This window comes from Aquila chrysaetos, chromosome 21, assembly GCF_900496995.4.
Source record: "Aquila chrysaetos chrysaetos chromosome 21, bAquChr1.4, whole genome shotgun sequence".
Taxonomy (NCBI): domain Eukaryota; kingdom Metazoa; phylum Chordata; class Aves; order Accipitriformes; family Accipitridae; genus Aquila; species Aquila chrysaetos.
The window spans coordinates 20,372,906-20,392,244 of record NC_044024.1 but is presented as its reverse complement, the minus strand read 5'-3'; the positions used below and the strand labels follow the sequence as shown (position 1 = coordinate 20,392,244).

Below are 19,339 nucleotides of genomic sequence, written 5' to 3'. Positions count from 1 at the left end.
ATACTAAACCAAGCTGGAAGTCAAAATTAAAACTAGTAGAATTTTTCTGCTTTACTAGGTTGACTTCTGGTAGTAACCATTGTGATGTTTTCAGTTTAATTTCATTTATTATAATTTATTAAAAATCTATGAATAAAGACTATGAATACACTCAGAAAATGTCTCCTTAAAAGTGTGAAGTCCATAATGAAATATCATTTAGCTCTTTCCATGTGGTAGTCTATTAATATTATTAGATGTCAGTTTATTCTCTCAATAATAAACTTTGAAGATGACCAAAATATTCATCCTTAAAGAGAAGCTGAAACCAAAGCCCAAGTTCAAAAATCCACTCTCCCTTGGAAAGACTGGTTTTAACTTTGTTCCTTGGGAGATTTCTGATTCATAACTTTAAGACTTGTATGAAACAAAGGAGGCTTTTACTTTCTATGTCCTTTCTGTATCTTATTGCAGAATCCTAGAGACTTCAACAACTGTGTAAACAAGCTTAATGCAGAACTGTAGCCTTGCTCAGTTCTGACTGATTTTATGGATTCTCACGATTCTTCTTATTGGAAAGCCCTGACTTAGGAGGGAAGAATGGAGGGGTCAGAAATATAATAGTTCTTGTGTTACTCATTTGCTTTGTTGCTCTCTCCTATTTCACGTAAGGTTTCTTAATGATAGGTTTTTAAAACCTCTAGCAGATTCCTAGGAATTCTAAGAAATGGTCACAAAGTAGGTTCCATGATTTTTTTTTCTCCTTTTTTCCTATAAGTTAAACATGCTTCTTAAGTGATTGTGTCATATAAAGCTGTTTCATGATCCACAAGCTTTCCATGCAAAAGGGGGGGTGGGGGTGTATAAATATGAGAAGGACAAAATTTGTAATTGTTGGCTCTTAAAAGAATGATTCACTGCTGTTTGTGCCCCTGTCAGTGAGATAGCTTATGTCATCCATGTTTCTTTTAAGGGAGCTGCAGTTACACAATATTAATGGCAGAAAGACATTTCAGGACGTCTAGAGTATGATGTAAAGAGATTCTGCATCTTTCGTCTCGTATAATGCTAATTTCCAGATCATCCTGAAAAACATCAGCCTGGTTAGGAGACCTTACTTCTGTAGGTATGCTACTGATGATCTTGTGGGAGCCAATTCAGCAATTTGCTGACAGAGATCACAATATTTCAGAATTGCCAATTCAGACAACTCGCAGTGCTCCGGTGGCTTGGAGACAAGATCGTTTGAAGACACGGCTCAGGAGTGTCTCCTATATCCTGAAGCAGAGTGATAGAGCTTCTTTTCTCTGACTAATGAATTATCTTCCTAAACTAAGTAAATTAATATTTCAGTTGTAAAAAGCAATGTGAGATCCTTTTGCTGCAGAAACTTCAACCAAGTAAACAGGAGATATGAGTGAATTGACTGCTATTAGCTCCCATATGATTTTACAAATTGCTGCCGTTTTCACTTTTTATAAAAGTAACTAGGAGAAAGTACAAACCTTTAAAGGACCACTTCAATGCCATCGTTCATGAGGATGCTTCCTAAAATATAATTTAGTGTTCTGACTTACGTGTGACTTCATATGAATTGTACTGCACTTTAATAGCTGAACAGATGTAGGGCTTTGAAATGAACACTGGGAGAGTATGAACTGGTTCTTCATTTCTGCTAGACAGAACCCATGAAACATTGCTGTGGCCCAGCTGCTGCTGGGGTGGAGTTTCACAGCCTTTCCATCTCAAAGAGGTGGGCAACATGAGAAATTCTAACATACGTTTCCTTTTTTGATACTACTGCTCTTTCATTAAAGATCAGATATCAAAGGACTACTTGGGAGACAAGTCATAAAGACCAATTATTTTTAAACACATTTGATATTGATAGCTGTCATTCTTTCCCCACATAAACTCAGCTTTATCCATATTTCCATTCTCCTTGAGCTCATCTTTTTGATCTGTCCTTCTACTGACTCTTTTCTTTCCTGCACAAATTTGAATTCCTGACTCAGGATGCCTCCAGTTTTGCAGTTTGTTCTTAATGCAGATACACTTGCATCTCGTGTTGCACTGGGAACTGTGTGTGTAGCTAGCAGCACCCCAAAAGAAGAAATGTAGAAGAGTTTGAATAGGTTGCTGTGAAGTATCGTGGCTTTAGGTCCTTTAGAAAGAACTTCTGTTTGGTTTGTGAAGCTTGTAAGTCTGCAATTTGGGCAAATAAGCCTACACTCGGAAGGTCCTGTGAGTGGATTCAGATTCCAGAAATGGCATATATAAGGTGTGATCATGTTGTAGGTCTTGCAATTCCAGCTTTGGTGCTACAGGCTCTGCCTCCTTGAGAGAGTACGGCTGCAAGGTACATTACAAAGGCAAATGATTTAATGTATCCCCTGCGTGCTTTGCTTTGCTTTTCTGTATTTCTAGGGGAAAAAAAAGTGCCTCTACTAATTTCTTCTCTATTTCATGTTACAGCAAATGAACACCTTTTTAATTTATTTTCTCATTAATTTAATGAAGAATCTGTGAGGTTTTTTGCTAGAAGGTAAAGCCTGTCTTGCTAATTCAGACCCGCTCCCTATTTTTGTATTAAAACATTATGATATGTAATTATAAGAAGAAAATTTTTGGAAAACATTATTGTAATTCCATCAGGGTAATAAATAACTAGAATTGACCAGCGGCTCTTCCTTAAAATACCTTGAAAGAGATCTTTGCCCTGAAGTCACTGTTCTTCAGTAAAGTAAAATCTGCAGAATTGTCCACGCTTGCTGTGGTGATACCGAAAGCCTTTAGCCTGTATACCCTGGTTTAAATATTAGCTTAAATAGCTGTAGCCAATAATGTTGACTGAAAGGTGGCTTTTCATTGTTGACAAAGTTAGCACATTTAAGAGTTGTGGAAATTCTTTCCTTCCTGCAAGTGCAGCGGCACCAGAAATTTTTGCAGCTTATATTCCTTAGAACAGAGAAGAAAGAGTCTTTGATCTCGATATTTTGTTCTCTTTGGACAATATTCAGTGATTCCATGTATGTAAATACATGATTCGTTAAAAAAAAAATGCTTGTCATGAAGCAGAGGGCATATCTCCTGAGTAGTCTTTTGCCTCCATTGTTAAATCAGAGTGTAATATTTAAGGCCTACTAAAGATGATCAGAAAGAAGCCAGCATATTTGCTACACGTGCGAGGCTAAAAAGCTGTAGAATTCAGCTCATAAAAAGGGGGGTCAGCTTCTAATAAGTAGCAATTGTCGCTTAACCTGGAGCATTCCATTTCCAGACAAGTTTGTATATGGTTATTTTTGTAGTACTGGTTAGGTAAATAATGGGGAAAGTTACTGTGTTATGTGGTACCATATGGAACATCGTACAAGTTACAGGCCAACTTTTTTGTTTGAAAATGTTTATAGCTTGCCGCTGGTCAAAGATTGAGCTGACAAACTGTAAGTCAGTAGAAGGATTAGCCATAACCCAGAACAGCCTGATCTGGTTCATCATGGGGTTACGTGAACGCTTGTGCGGGTAGAACTGAGAGCGGGCAAGCAGAGTTTGTCGCGGTTCCGCTGGCGCGCTGGCAGTGAGGGTTGTACATCGAGCCGTGGCTCTAGTCCTGAGCGGAGGAGAACAGCAAACAGTGGGTGAACCTAAGGACCAGGCAGGCACTTGTTTCTGACACCAAGGAGGGGTTGCACTACTCCAGCTCCGGGGTATCCCATGTGGATCCTTTGTAACAGGTTCTTTGTTATCTGCTTTAATATATTTCTGCAAAAATGTTTACAATTAATTTGTCTTAAAGTAATTAGTGGTAATTGCATGTAAATCTCTTACAGGTTTCAGTGCAGTAGATAAAACTGAACAGAACAATTAGATGATAATTTACTCCACGGTGGACTAGAAGCTTAAATTTCAACAAGCGTTGATGTTTTAGATGCTTATCCAAATTCCATGTTGATAGTCTAACGAGAATCATGTTATTTCTTCCTCTTGGTACGGCTGGAGAGTCAGTACACGAGGAACACATTTGTAAACTGTATTTAGAACTTTGAGTCAGAACAGTCGAACATGAGAGTTGCTTGAACTTTGGTTTCGGGGTGGGGCTTGGAGCAATTCTTTCTTAGCCCAACTGAGACAGATAGAGAGAGAGGGGTATTACGGGCAATAATCTAGAAAGTGCCAGAAGCACTTGGCAAAACAATAAATGTGTGTACATGTCTTCCCCCATTCCGTGCTGTATGTAAATAAATGATTAATTAGAAAAAGAATGCATATAAATGAATATGAGTATGTATAAACACAACAAAGTTTGAAGTTCTGTTGAGGTCACTTCAGAAGTAGAATATGTAGTTTAATGCAATCCTTAGATTTAGGGAAAGGTCTGCTTTTTTTAATTAATATTGTCACTGGACCTAGTTTTAGGTAGCCTCTGGCCACCTATACAGTGGGCCAAAAAGTTTATATCTACAAGTACTGGATAAATAGTATACAGTATTTCAGGCTCTAAAACCCTATAAAAATAGTTCTGTTGGAGGAGATTGGTTTGTTGCCTTTCTAAGTCTCTCCTTATCTCACTTTCCTCTCCCAATAGCAACAGTCTCAATAGATTCCTACCCATTTGGGAGGCTGATACGGCAATTGTGTGGTCTTTTTGCAGCTCAGGATACCTCTATGTAGTCATTTCCCTAATAAATAGTGATAGACAAGACAGAATGTAAAACTCCATTTGCAGAAGATGATTGTTTGGCTTGTTTTTCTGAACTGCACAGACAGATGTTATTCTACAAAAACTTGCCTGTAGTGTATCAGTACTTTAGTTTGAGAAGTATGCCGTAGGCTTTGTATAACGTTCTGTGCTGAGCCTGGTAGGCAGGCCAGTTACAGTCCAGTTAATGCCTTCCAAACATGTACCTACCCTTTACCTCCCATCTTAGAGAGGAATAGTTTAGGAAATTTCATAGAAGTTTTCATCAATGCAGGAACGTTCGTCTCTTGAGGAAGTCAAAATAAATTCCTAACTGTGCCCATGCCAATCTTAGCGTGGATCATTCTTATTTTGCTTGTGTGGGGCTTCCATTTATTTAACTCCGGCCTGTTTTTGATTAACTAGAGCTAAACAATGAAAAGCCATTTGTACTGGACTAGGAGTACTGCTTAGCTACGCAGTTGGAATTCATGCTTCACAGAATGCTATGAAATTTTCCAAACCAGAGGAGTTGTGGGTGCCATTGTGTTGCCCCATTCATTTTGCTTTACATCTTTCTCTTCTACAGACATGGGCCTAAAAGTCCATTAAAATGGTTAATGGGAAACATCCAGTGCAATGCAATTACCTACTGCTTGAATGTTGCATCATACTTAATACATCCCTAGTGCTTCTGGTTAGTTTCTCATGAATACTACATGGTTGCTATTATGCAAAACAGTTGTGTAGAATTTAGAATCTAATATTCTGCAGGATTTGAAGGTGTGCAAAACCTGAAAATATTTGATCTTGGTGCTCAGGCAATTGAATATCGACAGTTACAAAATCACCAGCTGCAAAAACTTACTCTGTTCTTGGAATAAACTCAGTAGGCTCATTTCAGCTTCTAACACTGTTTCATTTTACTTTCAGGTCCTTTGGGTTCATAATTACATCATCTGAGTATACAGATTTGATCTCTGTAGTGATTATATATCCATGTTATGAAAGTTAGGTTTAGGAGTATTAAAATTTGCAGTGAATTAATAAATTCATTAGTCTCAAAGTAATTTTTCCTATTTAAGAAGTGTTAGGTTCATGGGGAAAAATTGTTGAGGCCATGGCCAGCCATGAGAGGCTCTTCCTCCCATTTCCCCATGCTTATGTTACATATAATGATTATAAAGATTAAAAAATAAAGTCTCAATATAAGCAAATACATTAATTGAACAAGTGGTAGAGCTTTGTAAATATTCCTTATTTGTTTTTTGACTGTCATGCAGTTACAGTAAAATAGGTTGTCACTGGAAAAACTGTTACAGCATTTTTCTATTAATTTTGTTTCCAAAAAGAAGTGCCGTACCAAATAACATACCCTTTTAAACATGAACTATTCATTTCCACATACAATGTTGGGAACTTTGGATTTAAATGGAAATAACATCTTAGTTATGTGGGCATGAAAATAAAAATGTCCATCTACTAATGCTTTGTGTTTACGCACAGAACTCAAAAGCAACTGAAAACTTACTGGCAATGGAGTATCTTTTATGGCATGCCTGATCCAAGTGCAGGTACTCTCAACAGAATTATTGTACCTTGAAAACAGGGGTGCTTAAACAATGCCCTGGAAAGGTGCCTAGCCTCACTTTTTTTTTTTTTTTTTTTTTGGCAGTTCAACTTTATATATGTCTAACTCCTTGGTATTAGTGATTTTGGTTTCCCTACTGGCATTTGGTCATATTAGAGTACTTAAGTAGCATGGAAATAGGAGTTTGAAGCTGAAAGCTTTGGAATACCTCCTTTTCCTCGTCATATGTTAGCAGAAATTTTGAAGGCTCCAGGCTCGAGTTCGTAGTGTAACAAATCTTTCATTGTTCAGTTGTTACTCTGAACAAAATTAATGCTCTTAATTGAAGCATCGTTAGATTTGCCAGCTGTTTGGTTGCCTGCAGATTATATCTGGTGACCAGGTGATTTTATCAGCAACAACATTGCTGACAGTGTCAGAGGAAGACAGTAAAACCCAGAGACAGAACGACCTTTGCATCTCAGCTGGCTTTCCTTCAGACCAGAGATGAAGCTCTGTGGTGGGGAGCTGAGGACCATATTTGTGCTGCTACTGATCTTACAAGGCTATAAGGTGAACACCTTTCAAAAAGATTACATTCACTTCAGTACCACCTCTTGAAACTCTTTGCAAAATGGTATTAACCACTGAAAGGTTCACGTTTTGGGTTTTATCATGTCAGAAATCTCTTGTATCTTTTTTTCTTTCAGTGTACTAATAAAGCTGCCAATTTCTTGCAGGTGGGTGTACATGGCATTAGAATAGAATTCATCAATGAAAAAGGATCAAAACGCACCGCCACCTACTTACCGGAGGTTGCAAAGGAGCAAGGTCATTGTTGCACTTTATTTCATATGATCTGGTGAAGAATTTAAACATACATATAAATCTAAAATGCAATATTTGACCTTGCACTGATGTCAGATGATGGAGCAATATTTAATTGTAAGAAGACTCTTATATAAAATGCCAATTACATGCCTGTATCGGTCCCCTTATAGGGATTCAGTTAACTGTAGCTGTTTTTTAAACAAGTCATAAATGCTATGTAGCTGTAGGAAGACAAAATATGGAGGGGTGGTACAGTGCTGTCAACCAACTACAGTTGTTAAAAGCTGCCAATTTTCGTATAGTTGTTATGCTGTGATATTAGTGACATGCAAAAACTGTTAAGTGATGGGATGTCTCGTCAATTATCTTAACAGCTTATTTATTCCTAAATTTGCAATGATTATGGTGGGGTGGTTTGGTTTTTTTTTTTCCAATTAGGTACCTTCTGCTAGTACTTAGTTTCTTTTAAAAACAGTGGCTTCCTGGGGTTTTTGGTGGATGGAAGGGAATTACTTTCAATATGAAAGTTCAAAATAATGTTGTTAAAGTCTCTTTTAATAGAGGCACCAACTTAAGTTTGTGAATTAAAAAAACTATAGTAGAGTTTGTTGAATAGTAATCTTTTGGACCAAGCAGCTGACTATGGCTACTCGCTATGGTTTTTTTTCTTCCAAGCTTGACAGCGTGTCTCAATCTTTTACATTTTGCTTTCCTGCCTTTTTTTTTTTTTTTTTCCCCCCACTTTTTATATTTGAGTTGGTCTACTAAGGAATAGGATCCTTTACTGAGGATCATCTTTAACTGATAATTCTGTTTCCAAATAGTCACTTAAAAGTTTAGAGACTTTCCAAGCTTCTTTTAAATTCAGGAATTGGGGGGATGGTGTTTAAATTTCTAAATAGTATTAGTAGACTGTGCATTGCAATCTGACTCTTTATAAAGTACCCAAAACTACCATTTGTATTTTTATGTACTCAAAACTACCTTTTTTTTTTTTTTTTTTTTTTAATGTAACAATGTGACTAATCTAATTGCATCTTTTGGAAATAACATGTCTAACAGCTACTTAAAATATTAGGCTCTTTTAAATCAGTAAGTAGGAGTTTTGAATAGCATGAAGATTTTATTGAGAACAGTAATGAATCTGTATTTTTAATCCTTCACTTCTTTTTTATTACCCAGACTAGTAGTTCTGAAATTAGACATATCACTGTAGAGTTGTGATGTTTATGAAGAAGTCTAACCTCTGAAGTTCTCTGCACATGTTCAACTAATAATTCTTTTAAATTTTATTTTATACAGAAATTTAATTTTTCATACTGTCATATCCATTTATAATGTATAAAGTGATTGTGATACATGATCATATCTGAACCTTTCAGAAAAGTTTAATTTTGTATCTCGCCCCCAATCTAGGACACCTGGATATAGTGGGTCCACTTTTAAAATATTTCAACTACAAGATAAAAAATACACTTTGAATACATGTTGTTCGTAGAGCGAACTTTGTGTGTAACGAAATCCTGTATGTCATATCTCCTTCAACTGTTCTTAAGTAGGGAAGAATGTTGTATGTTTTATGCAGAACTTCAGCAGAGCACTTTCATTATCAATAACACTACATACTGTACTGTATTTTTGCAACATCTATTCTTATTGCTATACTTTTTACTAATTTTTACTACTGTAAAATTCAACAGGATGGGACCACATTCAAACCATAGATTCCTTGTTGAGGAAAGGAGGCTACAAAGCTCCGATTACTAATGAATTCAGGAAAACAATAAAGCTAACCAGGTATGCATCATGGGATACTATAGATAAGTCCTGTTTTTGTAATACTGCGGTGTGTTCATTCCTGGTAAGTGCTTATTTCAGATGTTAATAGTATGCTTTCCTGGATATATTATTAACGATTTCTTTCTTTTCATAATAGCAGTATGGACTTTTGAGACTATCTGTGCCTTGCATAGGGATTAGTGGCACTAAGCAAGAAAGAAAAGGCTGTTGTGAAATATCAGGCTACATATATGTCAGGGTACCCGCACATTTTGTTTCGTAACTCTGGAAAATCTTAGCAGTGTATTAGCTCTTGCTTTTTACAGTTTGTTCATTGGCGGCTATTAACAAGGATTACTTGCCATTGTCAATTTGTATTTGAGCAGATGGTGCACTATGGGTCTGCTGCTGTGAAGTCGTGGAGGCCCCTCAGTGCTAGTAACCTGTTCAGTTCCCAAAGAAAGCACCTGGTCTTTTTTATCTCCTCTGGAATACAGGTTTCCCTTATCTTAACAGATGTTAGGTATGCAAACTAGGTAGCTGATTTGACAGTCAGTGTACTAGTTAAACTATGTCAGGGTAGTCTCAGGAGTGAAGACATGAATTTAATATTTTATTTCATACTCTGTCACTCACACGCTAGTGTATTTTGATTTTGCTAATTTAATAAAATGTGCTCCTGAGGGCTTCTTAGTGGGTGGGAGCCAAAATATTTTACAATTGGCAGCAGATATTCTGCCCATAATATTATAGTTACATGGTGAAGGGTGGAGGAGTAAATGTCTATAAGAACGCCTCTAAAACTATTTATTTTTATAAGCTTGCAGTGTAAAATGACTGCTAAACTCTAGTTATCTATTCCATGCTTGGAGAAATAAGACTTTTCTAAATCTTATGTCATAAGGAAGTATTGACTGTTCATCCTCTTCAGGGAGGCCACACTTGACATAATATTAATAAAAGTAACAAAGCTAGAATCCTTTGTCCAAAACTGTTATCCTTCCTATCTTTTATCAACTTTTAGGGACTCGTAGGTCACAAGAACAGTTCTAAAAATGTTGTGTATCTTACTCTTGTTTCTGTGTCCTCATTTCTTTGGAAGTTCTTTCCTACTTAGTGCAGCTAGGTGTAAGCCAGACTTGACTTCCTTGTCCATAATTAAAACCCAATCCTTTCATTTCAGACATTTGAAAATACTTGGATTCGCCTGATTGTTTATGTACTTTCATAGGACAAAGACCTGAGATTCTGGTTCTTTTTAGCTTCCACATTTGTCATCTTCATCTACAGATCTTGCTATTACTTAGTAGTAGTTAATGTTTAGTCCAGATAGAAGGTAAAGAATTTATTAGAAAGATAAATATTTTAGTCTTAGAGGAATTGCTTGTTCAGTGATCTTGTGGATGAAGAACAAAGACTTTGTATCTCAATGACTCTTCAGAATTCTGGATTCTTGTAGGAACCTGATTACTGTGGAGTAGCTGTGACTAAGGAAAACATGCTATTCTGAAAGTTAAATTAGGGAGGAAGGATTTACAGAATCCAGCTGAATTTCCAAATGCAGAACCCCAATCTCCTTTTAATTTATTTCAGCTGTACACCTTGTTATCTTCTGTTCAAAAAGAATATATGGAGATAGCTGAGGGAAGAGTAAGAGTGCTATAGTACTTAAATGATGATTTCTGCACACCTCAATAAATAAGGAATATATTTTTCCAAGAAACAAAAATTCTATATAGCACATGTTTTCTTCCAGCTACATGATTTTGTTTGGAGCAATGGCATGTGAGCACAGATCAAAACAAACCAAAAACCTACCCCCCAGCCCCAAAAAAAACAACAACCCACCAAACCCCCTATATTTAGTGTATTTAAGTTCACAACATCCAAACTGCTAGCAAAATCACTGGCCTGATAAGTGGAATAAACAAAGCATAATTTTTAATGTTCAGAAGAAATATTTTTTTTGGCTGTTTTACTTGCTTAAAACCCCAGCTTTTACTAACATATTATAAACAGTAGTATTAAAATAGTAACCATTTCCCAGCATCGGACAACCTTTTTTTAGAGTCTCATTTTAATAACTTCTTGTCATACAGTAAAACATCTATTGGAAGAGTGGAATAAGTGCCTTTAACTTCTTTTTCAAGTCTCTAAACTAAAGTGAATAGCCTGTGTGTGAATAAAGCTTTAAGCTGATCAAAACCAATCTATTGCTAACTATCTTCACTTCAAGTGAATACCCAGTAGTTCTGGCCCCGTTTTGAAGGAGAGAGCTAAAAAATAGCAGAGCTGAAAGAAGAGTACTGATTCTAGGGGTCTAGAACGTGTAAGGACAGTAACTGCATTTTCTCCTCCATCTGCTTAAACGAGCAGATGTGATTCTCGTCAGGCAGCCTTTGGCCTGCTTTGACCCACTTACAACCTTCATTAACTGCCAAGCTTATGGTTTAGTTTCAGTGGCAGGGGATTTCATTCACAGACCAGCTTACTCGTCAAGTGCAGAGTGCTGCTCACCATTCACAGCGATTCAAGAAGAGCTGCAGCTAATCTCTCAGCAAGGACCAGCGGCCATTTGTTAAATTAGTACATCATTAACAAACACTGTTGTATCAAGGAAGCGTGGGCACCTTTGGTGCTCTGAAACATGTCCACTGAAGCAAAAAGCCGCAAGTGTAAGATGTTTCTGCTCTGTTCCTCTGGCAAAGAGGCAACAGAAGCAAAATGTGTTTGCCACCTTAATCGCTGCAGTTGGTAACTCCACAGTAGTTTAAACTTTTGTGTTCGGTTGTGAGTGCAAGTGGTTGAGCCATCTGTTGTGTTTTTTTCAGACCTAAAAGAGGAGAGAACAACCAGAGCAACTCCAGAAGAAAAATATGATAGAAAGGAGAGGTGGCAATATTTTAAATCACTGTAGCTGGATTCACCAAACCTCATATGTCAGATCTCTTTCTAAGAGAGGTCTTTCTAAGTGAAATTTGTGGAAATGTGGAATAGTGTTGTTTTTGTGTAGATTTTACACTTCCACGGATAAGTGTAAATGTGGCAATATGTTCCTTGTTGTCAAACAATACTGATGCAAGTATATCTAAAACATTTGTTGTCAGGGCCTGGATTCTGCTTTTAGTTACATATAGCTGGCCGATGTTATTGTGGGACCTCTCTCCAACCGTCTTGGGACTCTGGAGAGGTCCCAGTCGACTGGAAGCTGGCAAATATTGTCCCATTTTTCAGGAAGGGTAAGAAGGAAGACCCTGGTAATTACAGGCCTGTCAGTCTCACTTCAGTGCCTGGTAAAATTACAGAGAAGGTTATTCTGGGAGTTACTGAAAAACACGCGAGAGACAACGCAGTCATTGGTCATAGCCAGCACGGGTTCACGAGGGGAAAGTCCTGCTTAACTAACTTAATTTCCTTTTATGCCAAGGTCACCCATCTAGTTGATAGCAGTAGACGTGGAGTTCTTTTATTTTAGCAAAGCTTTTGATACCATCTCTCACAGTATCCTTCTGGACAAAATGTCCAGCGTACAGCTAGACAAGTCCATAATACGTTGTGTGAGCAATTGGCCGACGGGTCAGGCTCAAAGAGTTTTAGTAAACTGGGTGACATCAGGCTGGCGGCTGGTCACCAGTGGGGTTCCCCAAGGCTCAGTTTTAGGGCCAGTGCTCTTTAATATTTTTATAAATGACCTGGACATAGGAGTCAATTAAGTTTGCTGATGATTCTAAACTAGGAGGAGCTGTGGACTCCCTTGAGGGTAGAGAGGCCTTACAGAGTGATCTGGATAGACTAGGGAGCTGGGCAATCACCAGCCGTGTGAAATTTAACAAGAGCAAGTGCAAGATTCTCCACCTGGGACGGGGTAATCCTGGTTACATGGACAAACTGGGGGACAAAAGCCTGGAGAGCAGCCCTGTGGAAGGAGATCTGGGGGTTTGGGTGGATGGCAAGCTGAATATGAGTTAAGTGTGCCCTGGCAGCCTAAAGTGCCAACCGTGTCCTGGGGTGCATCAAGCACAGCACAGCCAGCCGGTCGAGGGAGGTGATCGTCCCACTCTACGCTGCACTGGTGCGGTCCCACCTCGGTACTGTGTGCAGTTCTGGGCACCACAATAGAAGGAGGACATCAGACTGTTAGAGTGTGTCCAGAGGAGGGTGACCAAGATGGTGAAAGGCCTCCAGGGCAAGACTTACGAGGAGTGGCTGATGTCACTTGGTCTGTTCAGCTTGGAGAAGAGAAGGCTGAGGGGTGACCTCGTCGCAGTCTACAGTTTCCTCAAGGGGAGCAGGGGAGGGGGAGGTGCTGATCTCTCTCTGGTGACCAGAGATAGGACACGAGGAGATGGAATGAAGCTGCGTCAGGGGAGGTTCAGATTGGACACTAGGAAAAGGTTCTTCACTGAGAGGGTGGTCAGTCACTGGAACAGGCTCCCCAGGGAAGTGGTCACGGCACCAAGCCCGTCCGAGTCCAAGGAGCATCTGGACGACGCTTTTAGTCGTATGGTTTAGTTTTAGGTAGTTCTGCGAAGAGCAGGGAGTTGGACTCGATGATCCTGATGGGTCCCTTCCAACTTGAGATATTCTATGATTCTAGTCTAAAAAGAATGTAATGCCATTTAATGTAGCTGGGATTATTTTAATAGCAGAATTTGGCAGGCAATTGATACTGATTGTTTAAAAACAGCCCAAAAATCTGTAGTGCTTGTTTAGTTTTTCTCCTAGGTTTTATATAGAGAGTTGGCTGAAGATATGGGACATTCTCAATAAATCATTGTGAGCTTCTATTCCCTCTACTTCAAGCAACGTAGTAGGCAGCAATTTTTAACAGTTCTGTTTGCTTAAAATATTTTTCATAAGCACTTATGTTGTGATTTATCATGTGAGTCAAGAATGACCCTGACAGCCATGGTGGTTCCCTCCCTGCCATTGCGCAACTGAAGTTAGTCTTATTCATAACATCAGAAGTACAGAGCTGTTGTTATTGAACATACCACTAGTGCAGTATTTTCAGTGCTACTTACAGCTTCCTGGTAACAGTTCTTGAATTTGCTTCTTTGCTCTTTTCTAGGTACCGTAGTGAGAAGATGACGATGAGCTACACAGAGTATCTTGCCCATCGTCAGCATCATCACTTCCAAAATGGTATTGGGCACCCCCTTCCACCGTACAACCATTATTCCTGACACTGAGCCGCATGACCAGTCACTGGACCTCTCTGCAGACCTCTTCCCAGGAGACCCTGCCCCTTCTTGGTCTAGCTATCTCTATTACTGTACCATTTTATGATGATAGTTTCCGTTGCCATGTTGAGGCTTCTTAGTTGGTTAAGCTCATCATGGCAACGGGAGGGAAAACTGCATTACTACAAAGATCCCATACTTTTTTTATTATTGAGTCACTGCAGATTTTTTTGCAGCATATATAGCCCTTGGGTTTTTTATGAAATTTTAAATTTCTACTTTGTTAACATTGAATTATATCAATCAAGGCTTTCTGTGACTGTGGATGGAAGGAAGAGTTTAAGGATTACAGTTAGGGATGCTTTGCTTAGCAAAAAGGCGTTCATGGCTTTTGCATGAATAGGTGTGACAGGGAATGAAACATATCAGATTCAGGTATTATATTAGACAATGAATTGCATTTTCATAACGTTCTTAATAATGTTGTGCGTACAATATCTCACCCCCACAGTAAAGATTTTTGCGTAGCTATGTACATGATCTTCAGATCCAGCACATACAGCCAAAACGTCAAGGCTGACATACAAAATGCTTTTTTGGATGAAGAGAAGCAATTACATGTACAATGAGAGGTGATGTTAACACGGCAGCATTTTCAGAATCAAGTGGTCTAATTGATAGGGCATGACATAATCCAGTAGGCTACCAGATACCTTTGTCCCCCATTCTGTGCTGGGAATCAAGGGCAATCCAGCCCTGTCAAGACTAGTCATAATAATGCATTTGTAATGAGATGATGCCTTTCTGATGATCTCAAATTAGGAGTGACATTTGTTATTAAAAACAGGTTGGTGAGTAGCCAATGTCATATTAGGAAGAAAACGGATTTAGATTTTAGTGCCTTTGACTATGACATAACTATATACTTATATATAAAATTCATAGAAAAAATATAGCAAATATGCCAGACATTCTAGCAAACTATATTGAGTCTGCTCTGGTGTCAGGTTTCTGGGGATTTTTTTTTTTAAAGTGAGATTTTTTTTTTTTTTTATAGCAAACCTATTTTGGAAAAGAAAAATCCCTGTTTTGTTCTTTCTTCTGCTTTTGAACTTGTTGAGTTTTATCAAGTCATGAATAGTTAGATAAAGTTAATTATTGTTTAAAAAAAAAAAGAAAAAAAGACTTGTGAAAGAGCACAGGACAAGTATGCCATAATTTTACATGTTTTCATCTATTGCAGGAATAGTACTTGAGAGCTGTAAGTACTGTGTAATAATTCTGATACCCCTCCACACGGCAGAAGAAAGAAAACTGATTGCAACTTTTTCGTGCTGTAAAAATAGGAATTAGTAAAAGGTATGCGTGGTATATTTGCAAGCCCAGTTTATGGTAGGAGCTAGCTCCTTGCTCATGTGCCTGTAGAACTCCCACTAATACCTGTTGTAGTTCAGTGCATATTCTAGGGGACAATACACGCCATCTATTACAGAAAAGACCTTCCTAATATGAGTAAGTAAAACACAGTAAGCAGAAATTCCAGTTATTTTGAATAATGAATGTTTGTAAATACATAGATATATAAAATTCAAATAGATAAAATCAATTAAAATTCAGTTGTTAAAAAAAATCAGACTATTTGTAAAGATGTTTCAATAGGGTTTCAAAGACAGATATGGATAAATTATGCTCATCCCTTATGCAAGGTTAGCTTTGCCACTTAATTTCCATGGAGGTTCTTGTAGAAGGTCTCTGGTATTCCTTCATCCACAGCATTTGATGTCCAAATATTAACATTTTCAGTTGTGATGCCTTAATTTATAAGCAGAGGGCCTGAAATTTCAGGAGCCAAAAGATGCCAGCCAGAGGCTGCAAAAATTAATAGATGTTTATACAGAGGCTATTTTGGATGATACTGTTGTCTTGTTTCTACTTGGGGAACACTTTTAAATGGATTAGTCTTCAAGTGGAAACTGTGAACAAGTGGCTACCTGATAGAGTTGTGTTGGTTTTTTTTCTTGCCCTTATAGGGAAACTGAGCACAAACTGAATCATTCTGCTGCAAAAAAAAAAAAAAAAAAAAAAAAAAAAAGTCATCCAACCCCATCTTTATCTGTCATCTCGTTACAGCATGCTCATGCTTCTGTATGAGCTCATTGTTAGAAGTTTTTTAAAAAGATCTATTATATATAAAAATATATATGTATTGAAAGGTGCTAATCAACCTCAAGCAGGTCACGTGACTGGTCATGCGGATCTAAAATCATATCAGATTTTTTAAAAAATCTTCGATATATGCAGATGTTATACAGAATTTCTTACCAGTGTAATAATGATATACTGATGAATAAACAATCCTGCAGGTTTTTAAGGACAAGGTCAGCAATACTTCCCACCATGGCTTGGGGGAGAAAAGGATAGTTTTGTCTCCTTTTTGTATACAGCATAATGCACAATGCATTTTTGTCTATCTCTTAGTAGCTGTTGCTTAAAAATATAGTTAAAAGGGTGTTATACAAACTGTAAAGGTGTGCTTTTGAAATGAGTTAATGCCAGATCCTTCTGGACCAGAGTTTTGTATCACTAATTAAAAACTGTTACAGAGTCTGTGGTCAATCAGATTGTATGATATTTTTTTTAAAAGATTGGAATAATCAGTCTATCTACAGTGTTTCTAGGGCACCTACCTCCTCAGCATGCAAGTGCTGAAAATGCTATGGATTGTTTCTGTGTAATTGTAGGTTTATTTGTACAAAACGTGCAGTTCACTGTGACATGCACTGGGACAGAATAGGTCTGTTCGCTTAAAGCTGAGCAACAATTGCTTTCACAAATGTCATTCCCTCGTAGTTATGTTTAGTACCCTTTTAGATATATTGCTGGGTTTAGATACAGATTTTTAAATTTTTTTTTTTGTCTTAATTTGGGGTACTTTGTAAGAAGTTAAGGTACAACCAAGTAGCTTATTTCACTGTTTAAGTTGGAATGCTGATTTTTTTATGAGCACTACACAGTTTGCCTTATTCCATTCAAGAGATTGTTGGGGGTTTTTTTAATTCTTTTGCTTAATGTTCCTAAAAACCCTGTTCTGTAAACTGAATTAAGACAACAAAGCTGTAGACTTGACATGAAACTATTACCTAGTCATGCTTCAAGTGGCCTTCCTTCTGCCTAGACTGCTGTAGCACTGACTTCTCACCATCTCGACCCCAATGCTGATGATAGCAGGGGGAGGGCACACTAGAGTTCTGACCTCAGATACACTATTAAATCAAGGCAGGCAAATCCATTTGCACACCCTGGCGTTTGTATACGGACCTCTTTACTTGTCTTCAAATGTGCGGGTTTTTAAAATTGTTGTCTGGAGTAGGTTACATCTCTTATGTGTGTTAGATCGAACCAAAGAAGCCTCCAGCCATGCCCAAATGCTGCTCCTAAAGCCTGCCTTCCAGTCCTTACAAAATCCCTGCAGGATTAAATGTGTTAACTTTTTTATTTTTGTACAGTTTCTAACTGATTTTTGCTAGTGATGTTAATTGAATTAAGTTTATTTGGGGAGTCTGAATATCTCCTCCATTTAAATAAACTGGTGACTTTCCTTTTATGTTTAAAAAAAAAAAAAAAAAAAAAAAGAGAGAAACCCAAAGTGTGCCTCTCAGATTTAAGGGTTTCTGGTTACATTTATTCTTAAGACCAGCAATGATTCTTTATATACAAAGATATGTTTTCCTCGTTTTTTATTACTGTTAAAGAATAAATAAAAAATAAAAACCTCTTTCTTTGCTCTGGACCCAGTAATTGCGCTGGTACATAAACGCACTGAGAAAACAAACTTTTGTTTGAAACTTTTGTAACAACTTATGACTGTTTTTGTATATCAAAGTTGATTCTTTTCAAGATATTTGGATCTAGTTTCTAAGTTATTTTAGTGTTTTATATGTTACAAAAAGAATTACTTTAAATTGTTCACCAGCATCTTGAGTTATCTTTAATGCAATGGTGACACACAATGGGCTTAGAGCTACCTGGAGTAGCTTGTAAGGCCTCTGTCTTTTCCTTTCTTAGTAACTTGATTGATTACAATAATATCACAGATTACCTGAACCCCCTTCCTTTATAACTAGATCCTCCTTCCTTCCACATTTAATTGCTATTAGTGTGAAGAAACTGTTGAAATGGGCATTTTAATATAAGTACGGCTTAAAAAGAGAAAAATGGGGAAAAAGCAAAAAAAAAAAAAAAAAATAGAAGGTTATCTGTGGGTCTGTGAGATATGGCTGTGGAAAGATATTGTAGTAGTTTTAACACTATTGTTATTACCTTTTAAATCATTTACCCAATAAAATAAGGAAAAAGAATCACCATTTCTTTTCATGTTTCTCTGCTTAATTGTGCGGCTTGGTCAATTTTTCTATTTAAACATTTGCACTTAGGGTTAAAGGCTGATGATGTGTTAGAAGTATTTTTCTGTGATTAACTGTGTCTCTCCATTTTGCTTGCTGTAGGAACAGATTGCGGACAGGTGCATGCAGCTTTCAGTCTAATTCAGGAGCGAGTCACTAAACACTCTTAAGTTAAATCAGCATTTATATCAGTTATATCATTATTGATATCAGTATATTTGTCAGTATTTATATCAGTTCAGTTTTATACTTTTTATGTCTAACTTTAAACATGGAATTTTGTCCAGGCTTGGGCTCCTTATTCTCTGGGAGGGGGAAGTGGTTTTAACCTTTTGAAGCAAAACTTTGTTGCGGAACCAGTTATACTGGTGTAACCGACACATTGCCTATGCTACTTGTAGCAACATTATTCAACAGAGTAATGTGGCAAACTCTGTATCAAAGAACATCTTCAAGTATCACCTAAAATAATTTCAGTACACTTTCTTCATATTTACACTTACAGGTGTGATTTTAAAGAATATCGAGGCTTACTTTGCCATGAGGGATTTCTTTATCTTATCTTGCATACCGTACCTAGCTAATGTGTAGACTGTCATGTTGATCTAATTTTATGGAAAAAAAATTACAGTGCAGAGTTTGCACTGACAGGAAGGAGGTTTTTTTCCCCTTTCCCAAAAGCTTTTAGTCTTAACACAGTGGGGCCATTTTTAAATTGTTTCACTTGAGCAGATCCAAAGAGAACAGCACACCAGAACCTTTACTTCATTAAGAGCAGTTTTCAGTGTCCCTGCAGTAACTCGGGCTTGGTAGCAGAGCTGCCTGGGGTGTTGGTCAGGGGGTGAGGAAGCCTCGGCAACCCTCTGCGTTGGTATGGAGAGCTGTGCTGATACCAAAGAGATCTTGTATTTGAGAA

The 19,339-nt window shown here is 37.6% G+C and overlaps 1 protein-coding gene across 4 annotated transcripts in view; it reads left to right on the top strand.

Annotated features, from left to right (window-relative positions):
• AMMECR1 (AMMECR nuclear protein 1) overlaps positions 1–18,378 on the top strand; it is a 108,136-nt gene extending 89,758 nt beyond the window's left edge. For 2 of the 4 annotated variants that reach the window (XM_041119139.1, XM_041119140.1), the window contains exons 5-8: positions 6,968–7,058; positions 8,759–8,855; positions 13,909–13,982; positions 15,264–18,378. In XM_041119139.1, the coding sequence (XP_040975073.1) occupies positions 6,968–7,058; positions 8,759–8,855; positions 13,909–13,982; positions 15,264–15,373 (372 nt within the window). In that variant the 3' untranslated portion in view covers positions 15,374–18,378. Of the gene's footprint in view, positions 1–6,967; positions 7,173–8,758; positions 8,856–13,908 lie in introns of those variants that run through there. The other 2 variants (XM_029997256.2, XR_003920922.2) reach the window with 2 other exon arrangements.
• Positions 18,379–19,339: the final 961 nt, after the last annotated feature.